A 24,832-nucleotide genomic window follows, 5' to 3' on the forward strand; every position below is an offset into this window, starting at 1 on the left:
TTGACGAGAGGGATGTGTGGTAAACGCTGATTGGTGGAGGTGATGTTCAAACGCGACAGCTACAGTCCTTTTATGGTCATTTTAGCCCGACCCTTTCATTCGTCTTTTTTATGCAAATGTTATTCTAATGCACAGCTGTATGCAGCAGTAGTGTGAGCATGCGCACTGTGGGAAGCGAATACGGTGAAGATTCAAAGTTTTTGTCCAGTAAGTCTACTCTTATTTGCTTTTAACAAAAAATAAGCTTTTGATTTAACCTTCAAAATGTTTGAGTATGATGTTGAATATATTTTTGCGTTGTTATTGCAAGCTGACGACTTTGTGGTAGATGTTTTAGCGCAATATACAAAGAGAAGCCGACTCGACAATGGGATAACGTGGAAGTCAATGAGAGCGTGGCGTGGTTGCGTTAGCAGCTCTGGCTAAGCTAACATGCTAAAAGCTAACAACAATGAACCGTATTTGGCGCTCACCGAAGCAAAAGTTGGAATTTAAAGGGATAAGCAAGGTCTTTGTCACTTAACTGAAACATTTTACATGCATTTCCCGGGATGAACATTACGAAGTGTTTGCATATTTGATTAGTTACTACTAATGTTAAACAAAATTCAAGTCTGGCTCCATAGCTTTTTGTTTCTTGACTTCAAAAAGAGCTGCATCCCGCTTTTTGCTTCCACTTTCCAAATGCAATGTGTTTTCACCGCTAAATGCATTTTCTGCACGATAAATTCACTTAACGAGATGATTGACGTGTTAATGGTTATTTTCTTGACGTTTTACAATCCAAAAGTCAATTTTTATTCAGATGTGATCTCGTTGACAAGATCGGTTTGCACTAGATGCGACTGACCGTAAGATTTAGATGTGCGCGTTAAAATCACATCTACGACTGTCGGGAAATCGTAATGTGTACATTATGTTTGTATCTGGGTGGCAAATATAAGTGCGTGTTTGTGCGATATGGTTTATGTTATCACTTCTATTGTATGCATTATCATTAAAATATAAAGCAGACACTGTTTACGGCTTTTATTGGGTTTGAAAGACGACGAAATAGTGTCTTAGTGGATTTATATGTTAAGTTTAAATATTTTAAGAATGGACACGCTTGTGTCTGCGCGTGTTGGAACCGCCCCCTCTCAGTAGTAAACTGTGCACTGCGGTCCTCGGTCTTTGTATCACAAAGACTGCAACATTTTTATATATATATATTTTGCAGATTTGCTATTTTACACCAGCGTCAGACTATGTTTGGATTTCACAAGTCAAAGATATACCGGAGTAATGACGGCTGCTGCATCTGCAAGACCAAATCTTCCAGCTCCCGCTTTACAGACAGCAGTCGTTACGAAGAAACTTTCAGGCTCTGCTTTGGGTATGTTTTCTTAAATAAACAATGTTTGTTAAGGCATCTGTACATGTATTCATATGTTGTAACACAATTTTCTTTACATTCACGTGTTTAGGCTGTCAGAGGAGCGTGTTGGAGATATTTGCCTGTGTCTTACTGGTAAAAAGGTGGAAGAAATTACCCCATGGATCCAAGAAGAACTGGAACCATGTAAGTATGCTTCTGGGCAACATTAATTATCTGACTATATAAAATGAATTATGAAAAGTAAATGTTCTTGTGATTGTGCAGGTGGTTGATGCTCGGGCAGGGCCAGGTTTCAAAATGACAAAACCCAAGAAGATGAAGAACAGCGATGGAAAGAAAAAAAGCAAGTTAAAGAAGCTTCACAAGTTAAAACGACAAAGTATGACTACTCTCTTACCTCCTTGTTTCATTCACATGAATGCATATTAATTGTTATAATTTACATGTATTGTCCTTCCAGATTCTGATGCCCATAGCACTACCTCGAGTGTGTCTCCAGCTCAGTCCCCCACTTACAGCAACCAATCGGATGATGGTTCAGATATTGAATCCAAACAAAGGAGGTCATCTCCGTCCATCTACTCCTTTTTGGATCGGTCATACTGGAAGCGGTATGTTGGCACATATTGTAAATTCATAATGTATCATTTGATATTTATACCAAGCAAGTATCAAATCAAATCCTCTCTTCATAGGCAAAAGGTGTGCTGTGGGATAGTCTACAAAGGTCGCTTTGGTGAGGTCATCATTGATCCTCGTCTTTTCAAACCCTGTTGCAGTACCAAAAAGCAGAAGACGCTGGCATCCACACAGGTGGCCACACACCTCCCAGAGTCCCTTCCTCCACAACTACCGGAAGATATTAAAGACACCTGGTGATGGCTTTTGTTGTACACTTTATATGGTGATCCATGGCATTCACCTGGATTTGTCTCCAGTGGCAGACTTATCTTTTTACGTTAATAAATAGCATAGTTTACTCGGTTCATCATTTTTATTAGTTTGTATACTTTTTTACAAAAAGATGAAAAGAGAAAAAAAATGGGCATTAGTATTATTTATAGGAGGACTTATTTTGTTAAGATGCCTTTGTTTATTTTTCTAGAAAATGATCTACACATTGTAAATATAACATGTTTTTATACATATCAATACTGAAGAACAGTCACTAGTTTCCTCTAATACCATCTTTTTTATATTACCATGATTTTGTTGTAAATGTTTCACTTGTGACTCCGTAGATATTTTAGCACAAAAGGGCTAATCCTGACACCAGCAAAATGTCTAGTATGTTAGCTGTTAATGAACTTGTTAGCTTTTATTGTGTTGATAATGATAACTCAGTTTTTTCCATTTAAAGTGTAAAAAAACAGCCATTTTAATTTTTCAATTTATTGGTGAATTAATTAGAAAATTTGAACCCATGCATGCAGTACATTCCCCTGCCTTTTTTTTTTTTTTTTTTGTACAGCCGTCTGTCACATAGCAATGCACATTGTAAACACAATGTTTTGTAAATACAACATTTAAGCGTTTGGTACTTTGAAACATTTTTTTTTATCAGGAATTTCTACCACTACTTCTGTGTTTTTTTGACAGAAGATGCTGAAAACTCGATTTTCTTATACCAAACCGGTTTATCTGTTTTCCAACTTAGTTTCACACATTCCATTTAAAGCCATTTAGAATAGGGATACAGTTTTAAATAAATAAAAAAAATACAGGGATTATAGTTGCAGCTTTTAGCGACTTGTTAATATCTTTGATTACTTTGAAGATACAATTGTTCAAACTATGCAGACATTTTGAATGTTGGGAGGTCTCTGGGCTCTTTTTTCACTTCTGCTATTATAGGTTGAAGTGGATTTTCTTCTAAACCAAATTTTTACGGACAAAGCTTCACTTTCTTCAGCAATAATTCCCCTACATAAAACTCTGTCTTGTGTTTAAACTTTTAAACAATGCTAAAATTTTATAATTTTAGTCACAGTGCATAACCATCTCAATTCTTGCAGTCTCAAAACATCTGTAATTGACAAACACCTCACGTGAAGCTGCTGGTGTATACACGTTTGTGCGGCAGGGTAAAGTGCTTAAGCTTGTTATAATTCTTAAAATGATGCTGCTTCCCTTTATTCTGGAATAAGCTTTTTCTGTCCTTAGGGCGTTGCCATATTTTCAAAAGGCACATTTTGGATGAACAATGTGCCTTAGGAATTGCCCTAATTTTGGACTTTTGTAATTTATATTTATTTATGACTAGACCTTTTTTTTACTGAAATGATAAACTGGTGTTGAGCCTCTGAGAAGTCGTTTTTTTTATTTTTATTTTTGTGCACTTCTGTTGAATACGTAATGTGGATGTTTTTTTTAATGCTTTTGTATACTGTACCACAATGTAGATAATTACTGTAATAAAGTGTCCCCCCAAAATGTGGGTATTCTGTATGCAAGTATTGACAATAGAATACTGTAGTACAGTTTTAAGAATCACAAACTGCACATATCACACTAGCACTGATTCATGAGTTGTTGCAAGTGCTGAGGATAGACTTTAGATATCCTCAGCACATTAGATAGACTATTCAGACCAAAGATTTAAGCATTGAAATTAGCAACCCAAATGAGAGACCGAAGCTCATTCTGCCATCTGATTGGATAATCGTCTTGAGAACCAAAACACCCAAATTATAACATTGCCCACGTCCAATGTTTTTATAGACCTAATTAAGTATCGGTCAGCATTACAATTGTTACCAGTAAGAGCTATATGTGATTTGACCATGCCTGACTATCACGCACCTAGGGACACAGTTAAGTCCTGTTATGGAAATTTTAATCTTACATACGGTTCCTTTAACTTAATTGATCTCATTGAAGACATGTGATTTAAAGTTGTACCACTAGATAGCGCTCTGCAACTTTTTAAGTAATTCTAACTTCTACCACCAGATGGCCTACGTCAACTGTATGAGGAGACACTGCGCTCTCTGTTCAGGAGAGGTCGGAAATAATCAAATTGGTTGGGGACTGACTACAATGCGCTACCACCGGGCTGATTGGTTAATTTGTTTAAAATAATAATAATATAACATTTTTAATTTACTGAAAAAAAAATTAAATATAATGATACTTGGGCCTACCCTGGCCCCATAAATGTAATCCTAATTCTCACTGTGAGAATGTTACGTATAGCTTCTGTTTCGAATAAAAAACTCAACTAAAGAGGCTACTGTGATTGTTGTAAAGTTTGCACTTTGGGGTTGGACTAACTGTGTTGGTTTTCCATCCCCATACTTTACGAGATTACAGCCTAATGTGTGTTTGTTGTGTGTAACTCGTTACTTGTAATCTTGGCTACTTCCGGTTGTGAGTAGTATTTGAGTGACTTTACACCGCGCTGCTTCAAAGAGCTTTCTCTCGTACACGTGGACGCGCACGCACGCTCTCATTCTCGCTCTCCCTCTCAAACACACACACAAACAGACACACAGTTACTTGCTCCTTTCTCTTTTCTAAAGGCCCTTGTGAAGCAGATTGACAGGCTAGAATGAAAATGAGGCGGGCGCTCGGTCACGACTTCAGTGCGTACGCGTCCTTTTGAGAAGACCTCTAAACTTGGATCATATCACCATGGGAGCTATTTGGGCTGCAAGGGACTTTTGTTTGTTTTTGCTCTTGTTAAATAGTCGCCAAAGCGCAGCGCTTCCAGAGAATCGAGGTGGGACTGTAGTGAGTGAGTGTATTTTTCTTACCGAGGGGACAGCTACTTTACGCACGCTTAGCGGTGCGCTCTTGTTGTTTCCCTTTGGTGACGGTTTCTATTGAGTTACATTAATGTATTAAGGGAATTTTGAGCGTTTGGCGTTTTCATTTTTTACGTGCGCAGTGTTTTTGAACAGGATAACTTTTGTAGGAATTTGGTATTATAGGCTACACTATTTACTAAATCCCTCGTGGACTAGAGTATTTTACAAAAGTAACACTAAGACAGAAAAGTCCCTTTTCTTATTTACAAGCATATATATGGTTGTCTTGGTTTGCTATGTAACATGCAGTTTGTACTTGTGATCATAATTCATGTGCATTTCAGCAGATCCATGCGCAGAGGGAAGTGATGGCTGTCACATTGATGCTATTTGTCAGACAACTCAAGGCTCATACAAGTGCACGTGCAGGGCAGGTTTCAAAGGAGACGGAAAACATTGTGAAGGTAACGTTTGTCTTTAGGTCTGGGTTCACATCCACACTTTTGGCTTTTGTATTGGATTGTCTCGGAGACTGACTCACAAGACCATAACAACTATTTTGGTCTGAAATGTATTTCACTTTTGGAGAGCTTGTGGATTGATTATTGTTTCCTCTCAGACATAGATGAATGTGACTTAGAGCACAATGGTGGCTGTGTACATGAATGCAACAACATACCAGGCAATTACCGATGCACTTGTTATGATGGCTTCCATTTGGCACATGATGGTCACAACTGTCTGGGTAAGGCATTTTTATAACTTAGATTTCTCAGATGACCTTAAAAAGAGTTATTTTTATCTTTATGGTTGTTTTGTAGATGTGGATGAATGCAAGTTTAACAATGGTGGGTGCCAGCACACTTGTGTCAACACCATGGGCAGCTACGAATGCCGCTGTAAAGAGGGATTCTTCCTCAGTGACAACCAGCACACCTGCATCCACCGCTCTGTGGGTAAGTACTTAGTTCTGTCCTTCTGATGAAAATGTGGACATTTAGAAGTCTAAACAAAACTAAAGTTAATTTTCACTGACTAAACCAGGTCTAAAACCAAAACTAAACTTGAAAAAGACCAGGTGTTAACAAGGACCAACTTAATTCTGTATCAAGAATAAAATGGGTCAAAATTAGGACCAAGTAAATCCAAGGGTGAATGCACTCTCAAATACTAATAAGCTCAATAACACATCTTGTAACACAATTAAGCAAGAATAAGTAAAACTTACTTTGATACATTTGAGAAAATCCCATAATTTCTGCTTTATTTCTACAGTAGCCCTAAACCATTAATTCGGTTAATGTTTTTGGATGGTGAAAGGCGTGAGAACAATCACTGTCTTTTAGGATGCTAGACTAATCTCTCTGTATGAGCTCTTTGTGTGGAGCCGGTCACTCACTGTAGGAGTGCTGCATTGTGTACTTCTTTTTCCCTTTTTATTCCAGAGGGCCTCAACTGTATGAATAAGGAGCACGGCTGCGCCCACATCTGCAAAGAGACACCCAAGGGAGGCGTGGCCTGTGAGTGCCGTCCAGGGTTCGAGCTGGCTAAGAACCAAAGGGGCTGCATTTGTAAGCGCTGACCATAACAACATGTTTAATAACATTCTGTAAAAATCGATGTTGTGTTATTTATCCTACAGTAACATGTATCCATGGTAATGGAGGATGCCAGCACACTTGTGAAGACACAGAGCATGGGCCAATATGCAAGTGTCACCCCCGGTACTCTTTGCAAGCCGACAAACGATCCTGCCTAGGTAAGAAGTCATTAAAATAAATATGGACCTAACTGAATAATTCAACCTGGGACACTCTTATTGCAATCAAATCCAATATGTTTAAAAAAAAAAAGTCTACTTTTTTCATGTTTTGTACTTAGCTATTTTGAGTCTGAGATTAGCACTCCTCTGTTTATACTGCACGTCCCCCTTAAGCCTTGGTGCGTGTGAGGTCCAGTTGTGTATCTTCATGTGTTATCTGATGCTAAATGAATACATCCCACATGTATTTGAAAGCACTGATAACACGTACTGTTCTATGACTTTATCTTTGCTGTAGAACGAGATGAGGCCACCACGGAGTCTGCGGACAACAACACCACTTCCTTCACTGAAGTGGATAAACGGGTGAAACGAAGACTTCTTATGGGTAATGCTCACCGTTTAACACCACCAAATAAAATTGTATGTTATGGTTCAATCCTAATACCTGAGTTGGGAGCTACCAGGAGCCACCTGTACCAGACCAACACATTCCATAGCGGTTTGAGCAAACTGTGAAATGACTACTGCCTCACTCACTTGTCCCCCTCATTCTCGACTAAAATATGCATTTGTGACAGTGTGGTATATTTCACATTTTCCTTCTACTTGGGCAGGGCAGAGTGTGAACCTTTCCCTGCATCGTTAGTATTTATCAGTGATGTGATTCTGGGTCACTCTATGCATATAAAACTGCTTAGTGGCACAAGAACAAAACAAAATTTACAATCGATTAAAATTCGAACATTTAACCAATGGCATGTCACCAAACTAGCATACTTGGTTTAAATAGATAGATAAATACTTTATTGATCCCGAAGGAAATTCAATGTTCGGCAGCAGCAACATAGAAATAAACACAGCATAGCAAAATATATTTAAAGTTAGCAGTCCATCCTCTTGTATTCATGAGCTACAGGAATGCATTGTACAGACATTTGTGATGTAGGTCAGTGGAAGTCTTGAGAAATGATAACATTCAAGGGCAACACTTGCTAAATAATTGTGCAAGCCACTTGGGTAAGAAAAAGCCTGATTTGAGATGTGATTAAGATATTACTACTAGCTTATATATAAATTCATATTAGGGTCATATGCAGTAAGCAGACTATTCCTTGTCACTTCAGAGACTTGTGCTGTGAACAATGGGGGATGTGACTGCACCTGTAAAGACACGTCCACAGGTGTCCGCTGCAGTTGTCCTGTTGGATTCACCTTACAGCCGGATGGAAAAACATGCAAAGGTCAGGGAGGATGTCCCATTGTAGATCAGTATTTCTATTATTATTTGCCTTTTAGTAAATATACAGGTGAATATACAATAATCAAATATACTGGTCTCTTGTGTCTCTCACAGATATTGATGAGTGTGAAGTTAATAATGGCGGCTGCGATCACTTCTGTAGGAACACCATCGGTAGCTTTGAGTGCAACTGTCGGAAAGGCTTCAAACTTCTCACAGATGAACGCTCCTGCCAAGGTAAAGATGAAGAACTACCTGAATAATTTGCTTTTAGAAATCTGAATATGACTTAATTTAATCTTTTTTTTTTTATTATTTATAAGTATGGCAGCATGCATTAAAATGTTTATTCTATTTAGAGCTTTTTAAAACTAACAATCTTATACAAAAATAAGATAAGCTATTTTAAATAAAACAATTGCACAGTGATGATGGTAGCTTATACAAGATTATACTTCTTTTATAATAAAGGACCAAACCCATCAATTTGAACTGCTAGGGTGTTATAATAATCAACGCTATATTATGGTCTGTGAGGATGCTGAGCTCATAGGTGTTAGATTACATCATGCTTAGTGCGACTCAGCATCAGGTGCAAAAAGCCAGTGTGTGCATGGGAAATCCCTCATGATGAAGGTAGTGCCTAACTGCCCTGCTATTATGTCCGCCACTATTTTTGATTACAGATATAGATGAATGCTTCTTCGAGCGTACATGTGATCACACGTGTGTGAACTCCCCTGGTGGTTTTCAATGTCTATGCAACAAAGGCTACACCATGTATGGACTGGCCCACTGTGGAGGTGAGACCCTATTGGGTGGAGGCAGCCACACAAAACAAGTTGAGCGTAACATTCATACAGAAGTGTGATGCCACAGCATGTCATGATCGGACTTTATTAGAATTATGTTTTTTATTTTGTCTTTCAGATATAAACGAGTGCAGTGTGAACAACGGTGGTTGTGAGCATATATGTGAAAATGTCATGGGTGGATTTGAATGCTTTTGTCATCCTGGTTATAAACTGCACTGGAATAAAAAGGACTGCATTGGTAAGATGGTGCCTTAATCAAAGCTAACCTTAATACCTCTCTTTCATGTGTTTTATATGTAATTGAGAAAACAGGGAACAAAAACAGGAGATACTTTGAACTTTGCTGTCCTTTCTTCTTTTAATCTCTGGCATTTGTTTTGTGTTGATGAAACTAAATGTATCAGATGACTGGATCCTATGTCCTCCATATCCTATAAGTTTTTTTATTCACGTCGAAGTTATATTGTGGTTTCCATCTAGAGACTGAGAGTTTACCACCTGCCAAATCTTCCACTAAACCTACATTGAACTGTAGTAAACAGGAGGGAGGGGACCGCTGCTTCCTGACATGCCAGTCACAAGTTCACATCAGTAGTGGTGAGTGCTTTATTCCAAAGCTATTTGGATGTTGTTTATTGCCATGGCACCTGGGTACCATTGTTTTTCATATTATCATAATATTATTATTTCAAAGTGAATTAATCTCACAATACCTCAATGGAAACCACTGTATAGACCAGCTCATTAATCATTAAGCATTACTTTATTGTGTTAAAATTATGTTCTTTGAAAAGTGGTTAAACATTAGTCTATAGAGCAGTGCTTCGTGTCCCTACATGCTGCGTATTTGCTTTCACAAACTTGACTTTGTGGCTTTCACTTTGTATGTTTTAGGCACAGAGGATTCATACACAGTGACCTGTGGAGCGCCTCTGCCCTGCCCGGCTGATGCTCAAAGGGACAACAATGGCCTGTACTGCTTAGGCAAGTACCCAGATTCACCTCAACGCTCTTCCATACAAAAATAACTCTTTGGTTTTATGTAGGGTGAAGCATCACAGAGTAGTTGTTATTTTCACGGAATAAAATACATGCAGCATTAACTATGTGCCCGGATAAACCATTTTATCTGATGTTTAAAAATTCTTGTTCATTGCAGGTCAAGAAATATCTAGTGTTTCACGTATACGGACCACAGCCACCTTCAGGTCTGGCACCTCGAAGTGTAACTTAAAACGAAGCCAGGAAAAACTCAAAGAGGGGTTAAACTCTGCACATTCAGGTACAAAAGTTACGACCCCACAACCTCCCATTGCTTAGCATCATACACCATTATTCATGCATGTAGTACTTTTCAGAGGGGGTGGGTTAGCAAAGAGAAAGCAAAATCCAAATGCAAACAATAAAGCAGACCTGAAAGGCTTCAAAGAAACCCAAAAACCATAAGCAAACGTGAAAGAAATTAGTGGGAAAGTGGTGCGGTTTGAAATGTCTTGAATGTCTCAGTGTAGCATTTTGTCTGGGGGTGACAGGGGAGGATGTAATCAGCCCAAGCATGGCTCTGAGTTGTGTCTGACCAAGCCATCAATCATATGGAGTACAAAAAAACAATAGAGGTAAAAAGTGATGTCTTTTGTAAAGCTATGAAAATGTAAAATGAAATAGTTTAGAATATTCTATCATTGTATCCATTTTTATTTAATTTATTGTCCCATCTCTTATTGTCTGTATTGATCAGTTGTCTCCTGTTTCCACAGACAGTCGGTTCCTCTTCACTGAAAATGTTCAGTTCAGTTTTGTGAGCCTCCGCTGCACGTCGTCTGGGCAACGCCCCCGCAGTCGCCATGGAAGAAAGACCAGCGAGGAGGACGGCTCTTCCATCACAGCCGAGTTTGTGCTGGATGTGAACCCAGAGGAGGTAACAGGTTGGTCTCTGCACCTCCCCTCTGCCCACTGCCTGCATCCCTTTTCCTGCTTCACCTGATCTCTGTGGCTCCTGTCTTCACCACTCATATTGAATTAAATCATTAAAGTATCTCCTGTTTAGGTTGAGGTGATGCATTGGTGCTGGGTTGAACTTTTTTTTACATTGGGTGCTGGGCTTGATATCACCAACAGCATGTGCACATCAATGTACAATGTACTCAATGTTCTGTAAACATTTAGTTGGAGACATTTGTGGTACGGAGTGCTTTTTTCAGCAGAGACTTGTGACCTGAACTGTGTGCGCCGACGGTCAGAGAAGAAACTCAAAAAGACCATACGGACATTGAGAAAATCCATAAACCGCGAGCAGTTCCACCTCCACTTTGCTGGATCCGACTATGAGCTAGGAAGGAGCCTGGTCCAGCCTGCAGAGCTCCCGGGGCACTGCGTTGCTGGTCAGGTGCTTGTGAACAGGAAATGTGGTAAGTTTGCATTCAATTTACTACTGCAACACTCAACAAGTCATCAGCCACACACCAATAGCTGCTTCTGACACACACTTGATTCTTAGTGGAGATTTAAGTAATTGAACTTGTACATGCCAGCGAGAGATATTCAGACAAGTGGTTTTAATGATTGGATTTACTGCAGGTGTTGGCCAGATGAGTGCCATATTTGGTTTGCAGACATGGTGTAATGAGCCAGCCACAGTGAGTAGAACAGAACGTCTGTTGTTGTACCACAGAGCTGTGAGATGGCCCAGCATCTCTCCGGGATATGGGTGTAATATGAGGGCTATTGGCAGTGTTTCTGTCTCGATCATTGGGTTTTTATACACAACCCACACCAGCTTAAATGTTAGTTTGTGGGACCGCACACTATCTGAGCGGGAGGCTGCCCTGTGTTTTCTCTGGCTGGTGTTAAAGTGCCCCTACCACTGGGCCTCTCAGTGAGTTTCTGCCTACTTATACCACTTAATATCACTCAGAGAAATGTGTTTTTTTCTTTTCTGCTAATATAGTATATACACGTTTATTCAGATGGTGTGCTTTCTGCGCCCTCCTCGTATTTTTGTCAGGATTCTTAATGCATTTCAGTGGATTAACAGTAGCTCACAAAAATAAACATTTATAGTTTGAGGCGATATAGTTTGCATTCAAAGTTGTTCCTGGCTTCCCTCGTTTGGCCTCCTCATTAAACCTAACTATTTTTTTTTCTTCAATCACTTACTATAGCAGGACTTAAGTTGTCTTGATTTCTTAACTCCCCTGCTATGCTTTCAGGTCAACATTAAGCAGTCTATTGGTCATGGCAGGGGTGTAGACATGTAATTTGGGAGAGGAGGGGAAGCTGAAAAGCATTCTTAACCTCCAGCTCTTTAAAGGGGGCTATATTTTTCCCTCCTCCCCCAGTTCTTGCTATGGCTTAGCTCTGAGCACAGTTTAGTCCTTTTCAATTTGCCCAGTCCATTGAAAAACCCGATGTGGGACTTGTTCTCAGTGCCAGAGATGGAGTGTAATCCATCTGAGCCAGTGTTGTCAAAATAAGAAATAGGTTTATGCATAAATAATCCTTTTTGATCTTTTTTTTTGATAGTTTCTGGAATTAAATTTGAAAACCATCTTTTTCCTGGTTGACTTTATGTGTCTTTTGCGGTCTTGTATTGGCCCTTACATTTACTGTTTTATTTTGTTTGCTGTTTTTACAACCAAAGTGCTCTTAGAAACTGGACACCACATGGACATCAGGTTGTCAATGGTCCGCAGCAAACACGTTCAAGTCCATTTAACTCTTGTTCCTAACCTGTTTCTGTGTTTGTTTTAACATTGAAGATGTTTAGGAAGTGCTGTTGATTCACGCTGGCAGTTTGAGTACTGTGTCCCCCCCTGCCCCCAGCTGGGACTGCTTTGCATGACCCCTGGCCACTAAACTGCTAAAGAGAATTGACTTCAGCCACACCATGGGAATCAATTAGCATCAGCTGTTTGGGCCTCGGCTTGATGGGCGCAAGCAGTGATTGGGCCGAGCAGAATGGGGGATTGAGAAATCTGACCCCTTTTATTGGGTTCAGCTCCTAACCACTGTGATACCGTAGTGTTTTCCTATGTCATCAAGCAGGCAAAGACTGGGGATTTGAATAGAGGTGAAAGGTCTTTTAAACCTCTTTGGGGCCATCAATTCGAGGACTCTAAAGAGCAGTTTTTTGCATTTGAAAGGTTTCCAGGTTTTCTTTCACTTTCTCTTCTCTCACTGCTTCCCTCTGTCAAATAAAAGCTGTTAGGGGACAATGCAATGATGGCTCTTCATGGGCTTTCAGGGTAAACAAAGGGATCCCAAAAATGAACTGCTCCAGAGAGAATTACATTTTCTTACTCTTAAAGAAAATCTAACAACTTGCTGAGTGATGTATAATGGATGTGGTTTAGAACTTTTTGTTCAGAGCTTGAGGACAGCTTGAATAACAATAATGCCTTAAAGGGTACAGCTGAGCAATAGCCCAATGCTAAGCTCAAATTTTATTGATTTGCTCTGCTCTGAGATCAGGTTCAATTTTAAGTCAAGTCCCTAACTTCCAAAACACCCAGACAGACTCAGTAATGCCTAAAATATAATTACAGAGCAAAGAGGTGCTTAGGCTTCTATAATCAGATGGTGTGCTCTATTGGATGAGAGGGAAAACTTTGCTTTGCTTTGATTTTGGCATAGTGTTTTGAAAAAGGTGTGTGTGCCTGAGACTTAAAGGTTGGGTCCTCCTGGTTCTGTTTGAAGTGTTCACAAAAGACAGCTGCCCTTCTTTTTATCTCACAACTTAAAGTTATCATATTATATTTCATATTATATGGGGAATAATTTATTTAGAGCAAGGTCACACGGAATCATATTTGAAGGTTATTGCTGTTTCAGTTAATGTTTATATCAGGTGTGGACGTTGGCTAGCTCTGGTTAGGACCAGTTGAACATGTCTGGCCTGGTTTTTCTCATGGTACATTTCAAGGAAGATGAAGGACTGTACTATTTTTGGTTCAGTTGTTTAGTTCATGTAGATTGGTTAAGTTTCAGTTCCTAGGGATTCTTAAGGATTAGTTTTTACCAGTTAAAGATCTATATTTTACAGTGCCTCTTTTAAGAGTATAAAACATTAACATTGCTTTTCAGTAAATGTAAATGTTCATGTAAAACTATACCAAATGTGTATTTTTAATTTTCACAGTAAAAATGATTGGCAGTTGGTAGTTCTAAGTAGCTTTGAAGTTTTAATGATCAGTGCCTTTTTACTGAATTATCCGTTTCAAGTGTGTGGTGTGATTGCATTTGAGAGGCGGCTGGTGAAGTCTGGCTTCCTTCACTTTAATGGCCCTGTCATGTTTATAGTGTAAATCTACATTGTGGTTCGGACTGTTTGATTATACAGAGCTGCATTTTATGACTCATGTCTATGGCTCATGTTTTTGTAGTCATTTCCTTACTGACACTCATCTGTCTGCATAGTGGCAAATTAAAACCACTTTCAGTACTTATAAATTCAATATTTACTCGATGAATGTGATATTATTAATTATAAAAGTAACATCACCTCACCACAACTATAATAGCAGCAGTTTCCATAAAACACTATAAATCTGGTTTCACACCTGTAATATTAAAATTAATAACTATATGTTGTCTGTCTTTCGTCATCTTCATTCATTAGTGAGCTGCAGTGTTGGGACGTACTATGATCTGAACCTGGGGAGGTGCATGCTTTGCCCAGCGGGGACCTATCAGGACGAAGAGGGACAGATGTCTTGTGACGTTTGCCCTGCTCCAGATGGAAGAGAAATCTCCAAAGTTGTGGGTGCTCGAAACCTTTCAGAATGTGGAGGTAAGACACCAAGGTTCAGTTGCTTAAATGTATATAGTATCTTATTTGTCTTATTTAACAATAAAATGGGAACTACATCAAATATAACTGAATAAAATTGAAAGGGGCGCTATGTTTTAGTCTTTCCAGTTGGTGTTATCTCAGTTACTTTTTGAAAGTTCAGATCTTATCGGCCTCTTAGACTAAACAATAAAGGCTATCTGCAGACTCAAGTCATACAGGAGCTACAGGATGTCAGATAAAACATGACGCTTTCCATTCAATTTTCTTTAACTTGTGCATCCTGCGTTGTTATCATAGTGGGAAAACATACTTTGTGTTACAATAAAGAAGACTTCAAATATGTAAATCCCAGTTGTTAAGATATGATGCTGATAGAAATCTAAACAGTGTTTTCCGCGGTATTTGTTTGGTGAGTGATTCATGCGTTCATGTTTAGGTCAGTGTCCTCCGGGCCAGTACTCTCTGGATGGCTTTATTCCCTGCCTGCCGTGTCCGCTGGGCACATACCAACCCGACGTGGGCCGCACCACCTGTTTCCCCTGTGGCGGAAACCTGGTCACCAAACACACTGGAGCTGTCACCTTCCAAGAGTGTGAAACCAAAGGTGAAGCATCAGTGTTTTAGCTTTTTGCTGACATTATACTCACACTTTACAAATGACTGCCACATTAAGTAAATACAATGAGCCATCTGTTGTTACTGGCTAGTTTTCATCTGAAAGAACAAAATCATGCTTTTTTAGTTTGTGGACCCCTACAAACATTTCTATTGTCCTTGGAACTCTGCTGCCCCCTAGAGTTAATGGATTAATTGTACAACAATGTCATAAACTCAGTGGTCCATTTTTCTGTTGTATGAGGTGAGGACAGATTGGGGTACATTTCAAGCACAGGTCAAGAAAAATGGTTTCACCAGAAAGAGCATGTTGTATTAAATCCAAATTGAAGGATGTCGATACTTCAACAAAAACTTCAATTAAAACTGTTTTGTTCTGTATAGTCCAGTGCTCTCCGGGCCATTACTACAACACAAGCACACACCGCTGCATTCGCTGTCCCATGGGAACTTACCAAGGGGAGTTTGGACAGAACTACTGCGTTGCCTGCCCTGGAAATACAACCACTGACTTTGATGGCTCAACAAACATCATGCAATGCAAAAGTATGCTTGCACAGTGCACAATAAATCACTCAACCATTTCTTACAGCACTGAAAGCACAAAATAATGAAAATTATTTATTTTTCAGATCGACAATGTGGTGGAGAATTAGGAGATTTTACTGGTTATATTGAGTCCTATCCTGGAAACTACCCTGCAAACATTGAATGTACTTGGATCATCAACCCTCCTCCCAAACGGAGAATCCTTATTGTGGTGCCAGAAATCTATTTACCCATTGAAGATGAGTGTGGAGACTACCTGGTCATGAGGAAAAGCTGTAAGTGTTAGGTCTTATTTAATGAGGTGTAAAAACACAATAGCAGTGAATTTTGACCAATACTTTACTCCACAGCCCTTTCCAACTCGGTGACCACCTACGAAACCTGTCAGACGTATGAGCGGCCGATAGCATTTACCTCTCGCTCCAAAAGACTTTGGATACAGTTTAAATCCAATGAAGGCAATAGTGGGAAGGGCTTTCAGGTTCCATATGTGACGTATGATGGTAAGAAGGGGCTTTATAAAACATCAGTAAAAGTGATAAGGATGCATTATTTACAATTATTATTGTTTGTTTTTATTTATAGAGGACTATCAAGAATTGATAGAAGATATCGTCAGAGATGGAAGGCTCTATGCCTCTGAAAATCACCAGGAAATACTCAAAGTACGATTTTACGCACACAACATTTCATAAATGTCTTTTAGATGGCTAGAAATTACAAATAATTAGGTCACTGCAGCAACTGTGGTAATAAAAATGACGATGCACATGAGGTTACAAACCTGTTGTAATGATGCCATCTTCTGGGCAAAAGTGGAATGACTTTAAAGTGAACCATGTTTTCCCCCTACAGGACAAGAAACTAATGAGGGCTCTATTTGATGTGCTGGCTCATCCACAAAACTTTTTCAACTACACGGCACAAGAATCAAGAGAAATGTTCCCAAAATCCTTCATCCGCTTCCTGCGCTCTAAAGTCCTGAGATTCCTTCGTCCATAGGGAGCACTGCTGAGCAGTTATTTTTCTCCAGTGACCAGTTACTAATTCCTCTGTAGACGTGACCAAAACAGGATTGGACTGCACACTTGTTAAACTGGTCATTAAAAACAGAAGCTTTAAGAGGAAGACAATGGACAGTGGAAAAGTGAGATTGAATGCTCTTCTTCACTGTTGTGTTTCAAACTATTGGAGTGCTGCTGTGTCTCACCTACTTTGCCATTTATACATGTCTCATGAGTTAGATATTATGAGCTTTCAGCAATGGAAGCAAAATCATTGTAGCTAATAAGATGCTAATTTCAAAGATACTGTATATAGGGTGTATTTAGTTTTAACATAAGTTTAAAGGCTCATTGTAAGGTAAATGAAATACATCACTATTAAGGGAATTATTACAGCACAAAAATATTTTTTGGAAACATCAGCCATTTAAAGGGGTGGGGGGGTACCTCAGAAGCAATTACTTTGATAAACTATTTGTACATGATGTAAAAATAATAAATAAATAGCCAAGAGAGAATTAAGTTTCATAGTGCAAAATATTACTGCACATAGCCCTTTGACTGAGAAAAATAGGCAAAGTAAACATGGTATTCAAAAAGAATAAAGATATTCTAGTATTGTGACTGCAACCAAAGACAACCTCTCCATACACTTCAGAGTTGTATCTTCTTAGTTAATGTGTATATTTTTATTGTTTTGTACATCGGTTACACTGTAAATAAACATAGAAAACTTTAGAAACCAATTTCGATACACTATGCCTGCTTGTATTTTTATTAAGAAAAATATGAACCATTGTGTTAGCTAATTTACATTGCACATTTAAACTAGACCTACTACTCCAAGAACTCTACAGTGAAGTGCAAATTGTTAAAGTTGTTGCTAATTTAGCACTCACATAGAACCGAAGAAATTTTTTTTTACTTTCCGCTCTCTTGGGGCGGGTCAATCAGACCCAAAAATGTATTTTCTCGCCTGGCGAGAATTTCTTTGAAAATACATTATACATATATACATTATACATAATACGGGTCAATGTGACCCCGAGGAGAGCATGAGGGTTTTAACAATGCAACTTTTCTGGTGGAGTGTATGATTCTTGTCTACATTGATGTTTTTGCTTTGTCTGGAATGTTCCACAGTAGCATTAAACTTGAAGTATATCTCCAGAGACAGGCATGAAACGCCACTAAGCCAAGTTACTGGTCAATCTACGGAAAGGAGATCCTTCTCACAGTAAAGATGCATGTTTTCCAAGGTAGTTTAGACCAATAAAAACACATGTAATTGTACTTGCTCGATAGGCATAGATACGTTTAATGACATATTGTGGAACCTCCAGGCAAAGCAAAATCTCCTTGGAGACAAGCTAAAAAGGTATATAGTCCGCATTTAAGATATGATTTTATTAGATCCACTGGACCATTACAGAACCATGCTTAACTCAAGTCCACCACACCGGAAATGAAGCTGCATCTCACCGGAAGCTGGCAGTCAGCTGCTAGGAAGCTGCGATGTGTTGTGATTAGGCTAGTTTAATGGCCATCGCCGACTGTAATTAAGGTGTTGTTACGATCAGTTTGCTACATTTGTTACGTTTGTTACTGACTAAACATCACTGGCGAATACGACCGTGTAAAATGAAGCCCTTAATCTTCCCTGTGGCTTGCGTTCTGGTTTGTTTTGCCCTTCTTGCTCCAGTGACAGCGAAGGTAAGGCTAATGGAAGCTAACTGTGTGGTGCGCGATACGAAACAATTGGACATTTTAGATCAAACTCTAACCATAATATGTAGACCATCAATTTATCCCCAAAATTATTTAAGGCTTTATGACGGGGCCAGTACTTGTCGAAGGATTACTTTATCTGTATAAACGATATTACTAACATTGGTAATTTTGTTTATTTTGTAAATAAATAAGCTTTTAAAGTGTGGTGCCCTGCTCTATCTGCTGTTAATTCCACATTTAAGATTTACTGTCGACTACCAGCCACCTAATGTTAATTGTTAAATAGCTATTGGCCTATAACTAATTTAACTATTATCTTTGAAGAACTCAGAAGATATTCGCTGTAAATGCATCTGTCCACCATACAAAGACATAGAGGGACAAATCTACAAACAAAATGTTTCTCTTAAAGACTGGTATGTACAAAAAGTATCAAGCGCAGATGGTGAATATGGCTTGTTTTTATTGACTGATTTTGTCTTTTTTTCTTCAGTAATTGCCTCCATGTAGTTGAACCCATGCCTGTTGATGGCAAAGATGTGGAGGCCTATTGTCTTCGGTGTGAGTGTAAATATGAAGAAAGGAGCTCTGGAACTATAAAGGTTAATCCACATTATTAAGACTAAGGAAAAGTTTAATCCACATTATTATGGCTATGGAAAAATACAGATCCACAACAATCTGCAGGACACAAGGTCAAAATGTTATCAAAATAACAAATCCTATAATTATAAATTAAATGATGTAATTTACTGTTGTTGTTACATTGCAATACACAGTTACGCTACTTTTATATTCTGTCAATCTTCCAAACAATAATTTTGACAAACTAAATCATATTGTGTTTTCTTGTTTTCCTTTAGTTTACTATTATTATGTACCTGTCTATATTGGGCTTTCTGCTTCTCTACATGGTATACCTGACTCTTTTGGAGCCCATGTTGAAGAGAAGGCTTTTTGGACATTCTCAGCTTATTCAGAGTGAAGATGATGTTGGGGTAGGTGTCAAATTCTACAACTTATTTACTATAATAATAATATAATAATTTTTTTTTTTTTTCAATGGTTACATTACACAGTTAATGTCAGAATTTTAATCATATTAATGAGTGAGAGTTAAAAGAACTCTGTGTTTTCAGGGTAATTACAATAAACTTGTATACACTGTCCATTATTTCAATGGGATGTTGAGCTTTTTTACTAGTCAAGTATGCATTCATGAAAATACTGTGTGTTTATTTCCAGGACCAGCAGCCTTTTGCCAATGCACAATGTTTTGTCCCGCTCACACTCAAGGCCAAACATGTTGAACAAAGTGGAGCATGCTCAGCAGCGCTGGAGGAGGCAGGTTCAGGAGCAGAGGAAATCTGTGTTTGACCGCCACGTTGTCCTGAGTTAAAGTTATGAGTTAAAACTATGAAAAACACTGTGACAGAGCCCTCCATTCATATCTGTACCGTTTGTGACTCCAGAGGTGAAGGAAAATATAAGTGCAGGGGTCAACAGTGGTGCTGAGCAAATGTAATATGTAACGGGTTTACAGAATTCTTAAGCATTTTCCCTGTTTTACTGTTGCACATTAAAATTGAGCAGGTTTTGATTTCATTTGCAAAAGCAGAGGATAATTTCTTCTTTCCAATGTACAAGTGTGCCAATCTAACTTGAAACTTCAGTCTAAATCTCAATTTAAAAGTCTCAATCTAATGTTACATGATCACTATTTGCAGTTTGAGGTCAGGCTTTGTTGAAATCATAACACAAATGCTGTCAAATAAATGACCTGAGTGTGAAATGTCCACATGTTGATTAGTGCCAAACAACATGACTGGATAAATGGACCAATCCACCAACTGCTGCAGTGGGCAGTTTGTTGGGAATTTAAAGTAGAGGAATGATGGAACTATAACAAGAGGATGTTTTAATAACTCATATGAATGGTTCACCACCTCATCTCTTTTCCTCTAGCATTTTCTTATTAAGTATTTCCCTGTAAGTCTGCATTGTATGTCCTGTCTTGGTACATTTTGGTGAACTGCCATGTTTTTATGGTTACTGTGGTTAAGTAATATAACTCTAAAAGTCTAGAAAAGTGTTTAAAAATGGAAGCCTGTGTTTACTGATAACTTATACTTTACAATTTGTAAAACAGTAGTAACCCTGCAACGATTTGGTGTGATTTATACTAAATGGTTTGCTGTCTCCTTGATCCTAGAATAACATTATTTGAGAAGACTTTGCATTTCTTAGTCATTTTCTTGATGAACACTGTACTGAACTGGAAGGATTGTGCTGACAGTGTTGAGATATATTATTTTGTGTTTAATTAGCTTTCAAAGACTCTGTTAATTGTCTAAATGACAACAGTGGCATGACATTGTAAATTCATTGAAGAACTATAACTACAGCTGTTGGAATCAGAATCATGACTGTGTTGTTATCTATTGTTGTATAGCTTTTGATTTCAATATTAAACATGTAAATTGTTGTTTGAATTCCTTACTCATTTCTTTACTCTGTAATGTCATATACTGTCTCTCTCCCTCACTTGTTATTTTAGCATCAAAGGAACTCCAGATAATTTTCCTTAAACAAAAACATATGGGAGCCTTCGGAAAATGGCCAGTAACCGAAGTTTTACAGTCAATCTTGAGAAAATAGTGGTAAATGTTATTCTTTACCAAGATGTATTTTGATACATTTTTATAAAAAGTGAAATGAAGCTGCGTCATCATTTCCTGTGCAGACCACATTTTTTATTTTTTTTCCCTGAGCAGCATCAAGTTTGACGGGGAGTTTTTCTCGCAGAAGTGAACGGAATTTGGGCTGTTCGGACACGAAGAGACGGAACTTTTCTCTAGCATGGATAACTGACGATCGATTTGCACAATAGACAAAATAAGGTACGTAGGTTATTTAAGATCCAACATATTTGAAGTTTATTCGCATTTTGTGTTTTTTTAGGGATGCTTCAAGGACTTCCATCTGTGTTACTATCTGGCATCCACAGAAACACTGTAGTCCAGCAGTTGTGCTAGATTTCCTGATACCTTTGTTAGGCCTATATAAATTAACATTATTACGTCTTAAAGACAGTTACTTTTTTTTTGAGGAAAGCAAATTTTCATTGTCTCATGCCAGAAATGCTGTCCATCTCGCTCTTAGGCGTTGATGTGTATTTGTGGTCTCTTACTGACAGGGGGCGCCCCAGCATTTGGGTAATATTGAAAAAAAAAAAAAAAAAAAAAAATCTAACCCACATTCCTATTGATATTAAGTGAACTTTATTTTTTATTTCTTTTTTTGTTTTTAATTTGTGTTATCCTCTGACTCTTGTATGTGTGTATGCTGAGTTTAAGCCTAAATTATAATAGACGTACAGTAAACAAAACTCTATTAAATAGGCTACCAGTTGAAACTGCATGAAAACAATCTGCGACTACATGGGCTCGAAAGTGGAGAATGGTAACAGGGTTTACGTTTAAAAAGGAAATAAAACCGGTTTGGAGACTTAAGGCAGGGGACTTAATACAGGTGGCTTGCTCTCATATTTCATCATAGACAGAGGCCATCATGGAAAAGACAAAGGCAAGCTGGGATATATATATATTTTTTTACATAGATCCATCTATACTAACTCATGTTTTGTATTTCAGTAACATTTTAGGGTGTGTCCAACACATTGTGTCTTTTGATTGTGTTGCATCTTAAAGTATTATCAGCAGTGTTGACGAGACATGTCAAACTCAGATAATCTTGAGTTTAGGAGCTGCCTAGGGTCTGTTTCCAGAATCCTCCCCCCATCTTCTCCACATTATCTCTATATTCCTTCAGTGTCTTTACCTCACATATCTTTATTATCTAATATATTTCCTTTTACCTCCTTATCTTGATGAGGCTTGAACACATTTTCTAGTGTAGGTGGCAGAAGCCTCACAGACTTGTGGGTAATCCCAGTAATGTTTGGGCCTGTTAAAGTACTCATATAAAGTGATCTGGCTGCTTTAAAAGATTTTAAGATTTGGAACAAAGCCTTGTGTAAACATACACAGGGGTTAGTGATTTTAACTGAATTCTTGAACAGATGTACGAGCAGGTGCTTTAAGAATGAAAAATGACAGTCAAATATCATTGTGTGCTTTCTACTTTGTCCTGTGAAAATCTTTCAAGCTTCATTGGTCATTATTTGTGTGTACATGTTCTACCATTTAAAGATTTTTCCCTCAATGTGGTGTGTAATTGCTTCTAATCTAAAGATTTTATAAATCTTATAGTAAGCCTATTATGGCACCACTATGGTTCTTACCTTAGATTACAAGTCCTTTCCATTTTTGATGTTTTGAAGTTAAAAGTTCAATGAACTAAGGGTACACAAACCTATAGTCTATTTAATGGGCACAACCCACACTGAATATTTTGTTTTAGATTCTTTTAAATGTTTTGCATATAGTCTGTCAGTCTGCTCGACAATATTCATTAAATCAAAATTGCATATTAAAATAAGCACCATAGTAGAGGTCTATCATCCCCAGGTGCTGGTCTAGGTTTATCTTGTTGTGTTACAGTAGATTTTTAAATGAATGTGTCTATTGCAGTGCATTACATGTGCAGAAAAGAAGTAGTTACCCTTTGAACACTGTTGTCCAAAGGATGTGGCTTCTCCATATCTAACTGTGCTCAGTGGAACAATGAATTCCTCAAGTTAAAATTTGGGTTACAGTTTGGTTGCACATCCCACCAGAAGAATCCACTGTTTTTGTCTTAGACCACTCTTCTCAGACTGTGCGGTGGGGTTCATTGTGTTTTCAGGAAGGACTGTCTTTATGGGACCTTGAACATTTTTGTGTCTCCTTCTGAGAATAGCTGCTTAGTGGCAGGACTGGAGGCTTCCTGCTGACTCCATGTAATGGACTGTGGTGACGGATGCTGGACTTTTGTGACTTCCTCTGTTCCCAAGTCTGTGGGACAAGACACCTCCTGAGACTGGACCTGTGTCCAGGAGTAGTCCCCTGCAGTGTTGTTTTATGCACTGTTTTATAAAATAAGATGTAGGCCTATATGTGTTGCACAAATATTAAGAAAATATTAACAACATAATACTAATAATAGTATTTTTTTATGCTGACTGTTAAATATGTGAAGTGTGTATGTTGTGTGCCAGTTTTTTTGTATTTTTTTATTGGTCTTCATTATTTATACCGATGTTTATTATTAATATTTGAAATTGAGATTTTGGATAAGAAAAATATGTATGAATTGAACTATAGCTTTAAAACTAGACCAATTTTCTTCATCCATTTCAAGTTGCTTCTATGCAGCATTAGTCAAGGTGACAGTTGGTGTTTAATTTTTATGAATATTTACATAGTTGTGGTTGTTGCAGTTTAGAATCACTCCTAGAAAATTGTTTTGGCGGTAGAACAAACATGCATTGGGACAAGACACTGGGACACATTTTCAAACAGGGTGATGTCTTAGATAAATGTTTAGTAGCTTTAAATACTTCTCAAACCTAAATTAAATGGTCTGATATTTTGTTTTATCTTTGAGTCACATTAACGCAGAGGTAATCTAAGCCTCACCTGCATTTTATCACCTACTGTAGCCTACCTTAAACCAAAATAGGATAAGAATATTAATAATCGAATGAACAATGATTCGAGTGAATGGCATCTTTGTACTCGTGCAATGTCCTCCCAGTGACCAGTGGGCCTTTGGGTAATTATGCATAATAATGTGTTGCACTGCTGGCAGGACACATCCATGCCGTCAGCAGCCGCTATAGCCCAAAATTACACTTCTGAATATTCATCGAAACTCCTCGCTCCACCGTGACACAATAAACAAGGAGAGCGGGTGAATGAATGCCTCGGCTGTGCACAGGGCATGGGGCCAAATCCGAAGAAGAAAAGTGGGGGGCAAACAATCGCGTTCCCGTGGAGACAAGTCCAGCCTCCAACTCTCTCCAGCGGTCTGTGAGAGCGAGAGGCAGACTTTTTTTTTCTTTTTTTTTCTTTTGACGGTTTTGCTTGGAAAGACATGAGACGGGAGTTTATGGACAAGGACGCGTAACGAACATCACGTAGTTTTACGTTTTGACGCACGGATATTTTTGTGTTTAAAAGGAATATACTCTCAAAATGAAGACAAACATGGATGTGAAGAGAAAGGTAAAATCCTCCTAGCCTACTTTTAATG

General features: G+C 38.3%; 4 protein-coding genes across 10 annotated transcripts in view; all 4 read left to right on the plus strand.

Moving 5' to 3' along the window:
- Nucleotides 1-92: 92 nt before the first annotated feature.
- sinhcafl (SIN3-HDAC complex associated factor, like) lies at nt 93-4,089 on the plus strand. Its single transcript, XM_020939038.2, is given in 7 exon segments — nt 93-207; nt 1,220-1,375; nt 1,467-1,496; nt 1,498-1,561; nt 1,643-1,757; nt 1,839-1,989; nt 2,074-4,089. Coding segments are annotated over 6 exon segments (672 nt in total). The 5' UTR covers nt 93-207; nt 1,220-1,247; the 3' UTR covers nt 2,258-4,089.
- A 681-nt stretch (nt 4,090-4,770) lies between these two features.
- Nucleotides 4,771-17,402, plus strand: scube2 (signal peptide, CUB domain, EGF-like 2). Of its 6 annotated transcripts, none has more exons than XM_020938763.2 (23): nt 4,774-5,114; nt 5,472-5,591; nt 5,747-5,872; nt 5,949-6,083; nt 6,573-6,698; nt 6,770-6,886; nt 7,188-7,277; nt 8,017-8,133; nt 8,247-8,369; nt 8,819-8,935; nt 9,063-9,185; nt 9,428-9,544; nt 9,842-9,931; nt 10,107-10,229; nt 10,705-10,872; nt 11,149-11,355; nt 14,565-14,735; nt 15,175-15,342; nt 15,738-15,899; nt 15,986-16,177; nt 16,253-16,405; nt 16,488-16,567; nt 16,758-17,402. In XM_020938763.2, the coding sequence occupies exons 1-23, from the start codon at nt 5,012-5,014 to the stop codon at nt 16,902-16,904; spliced, it is 3,075 nt and encodes a 1,024-aa protein (XP_020794422.2). In that variant the 5' UTR covers nt 4,774-5,011; the 3' UTR covers nt 16,905-17,402. The 6 variants fall into 6 exon arrangements, with proteins under 6 accessions (XP_055010418.1, XP_020794422.2, XP_020794423.2 ...); XM_020938764.2 differs by having other exon boundaries at nt 5,475-5,591; XM_020938766.2 differs by having other exon boundaries at nt 4,774-5,099.
- A 998-nt stretch (nt 17,403-18,400) lies between these two features.
- On the plus strand, nt 18,401-21,122 carry tmem9b (TMEM9 domain family, member B). Its single transcript, XM_020938770.2, is given in 6 exon segments — nt 18,401-18,619; nt 18,962-19,053; nt 19,131-19,239; nt 19,501-19,635; nt 19,883-19,902; nt 19,904-21,122. Coding segments are annotated over 6 exon segments (561 nt in total). The 5' UTR covers nt 18,401-18,547; the 3' UTR covers nt 20,037-21,122.
- Nucleotides 21,123-21,176: 54 nt separating this feature from the next.
- Nucleotides 21,177-24,832, plus strand: part of dennd2b (DENN domain containing 2B) — a 38,083-nt gene continuing 34,427 nt past the window's right edge. Inside the window, exons 1-2 of one of the 2 annotated variants that reach the window (XM_020938796.2) lie at nt 21,177-21,297; nt 21,412-21,537. The gene's annotated coding sequence lies outside the window, so the exon portion shown is untranslated. Of the gene's footprint in view, nt 21,298-21,411; nt 21,538-24,667; nt 24,805-24,832 lie in introns of those variants that run through there. The other variant, XM_020938795.2, reaches the window with a different exon arrangement.

Source organism: Boleophthalmus pectinirostris, unplaced genomic scaffold (assembly GCF_026225935.1).
Source record: "Boleophthalmus pectinirostris isolate CB_2022bp ecotype Guang Dong unplaced genomic scaffold, ASM2622593v1 HiC_scaffold_19, whole genome shotgun sequence".
Lineage (NCBI taxonomy): Eukaryota > Metazoa > Chordata > Actinopteri > Gobiiformes > Gobiidae > Boleophthalmus > Boleophthalmus pectinirostris.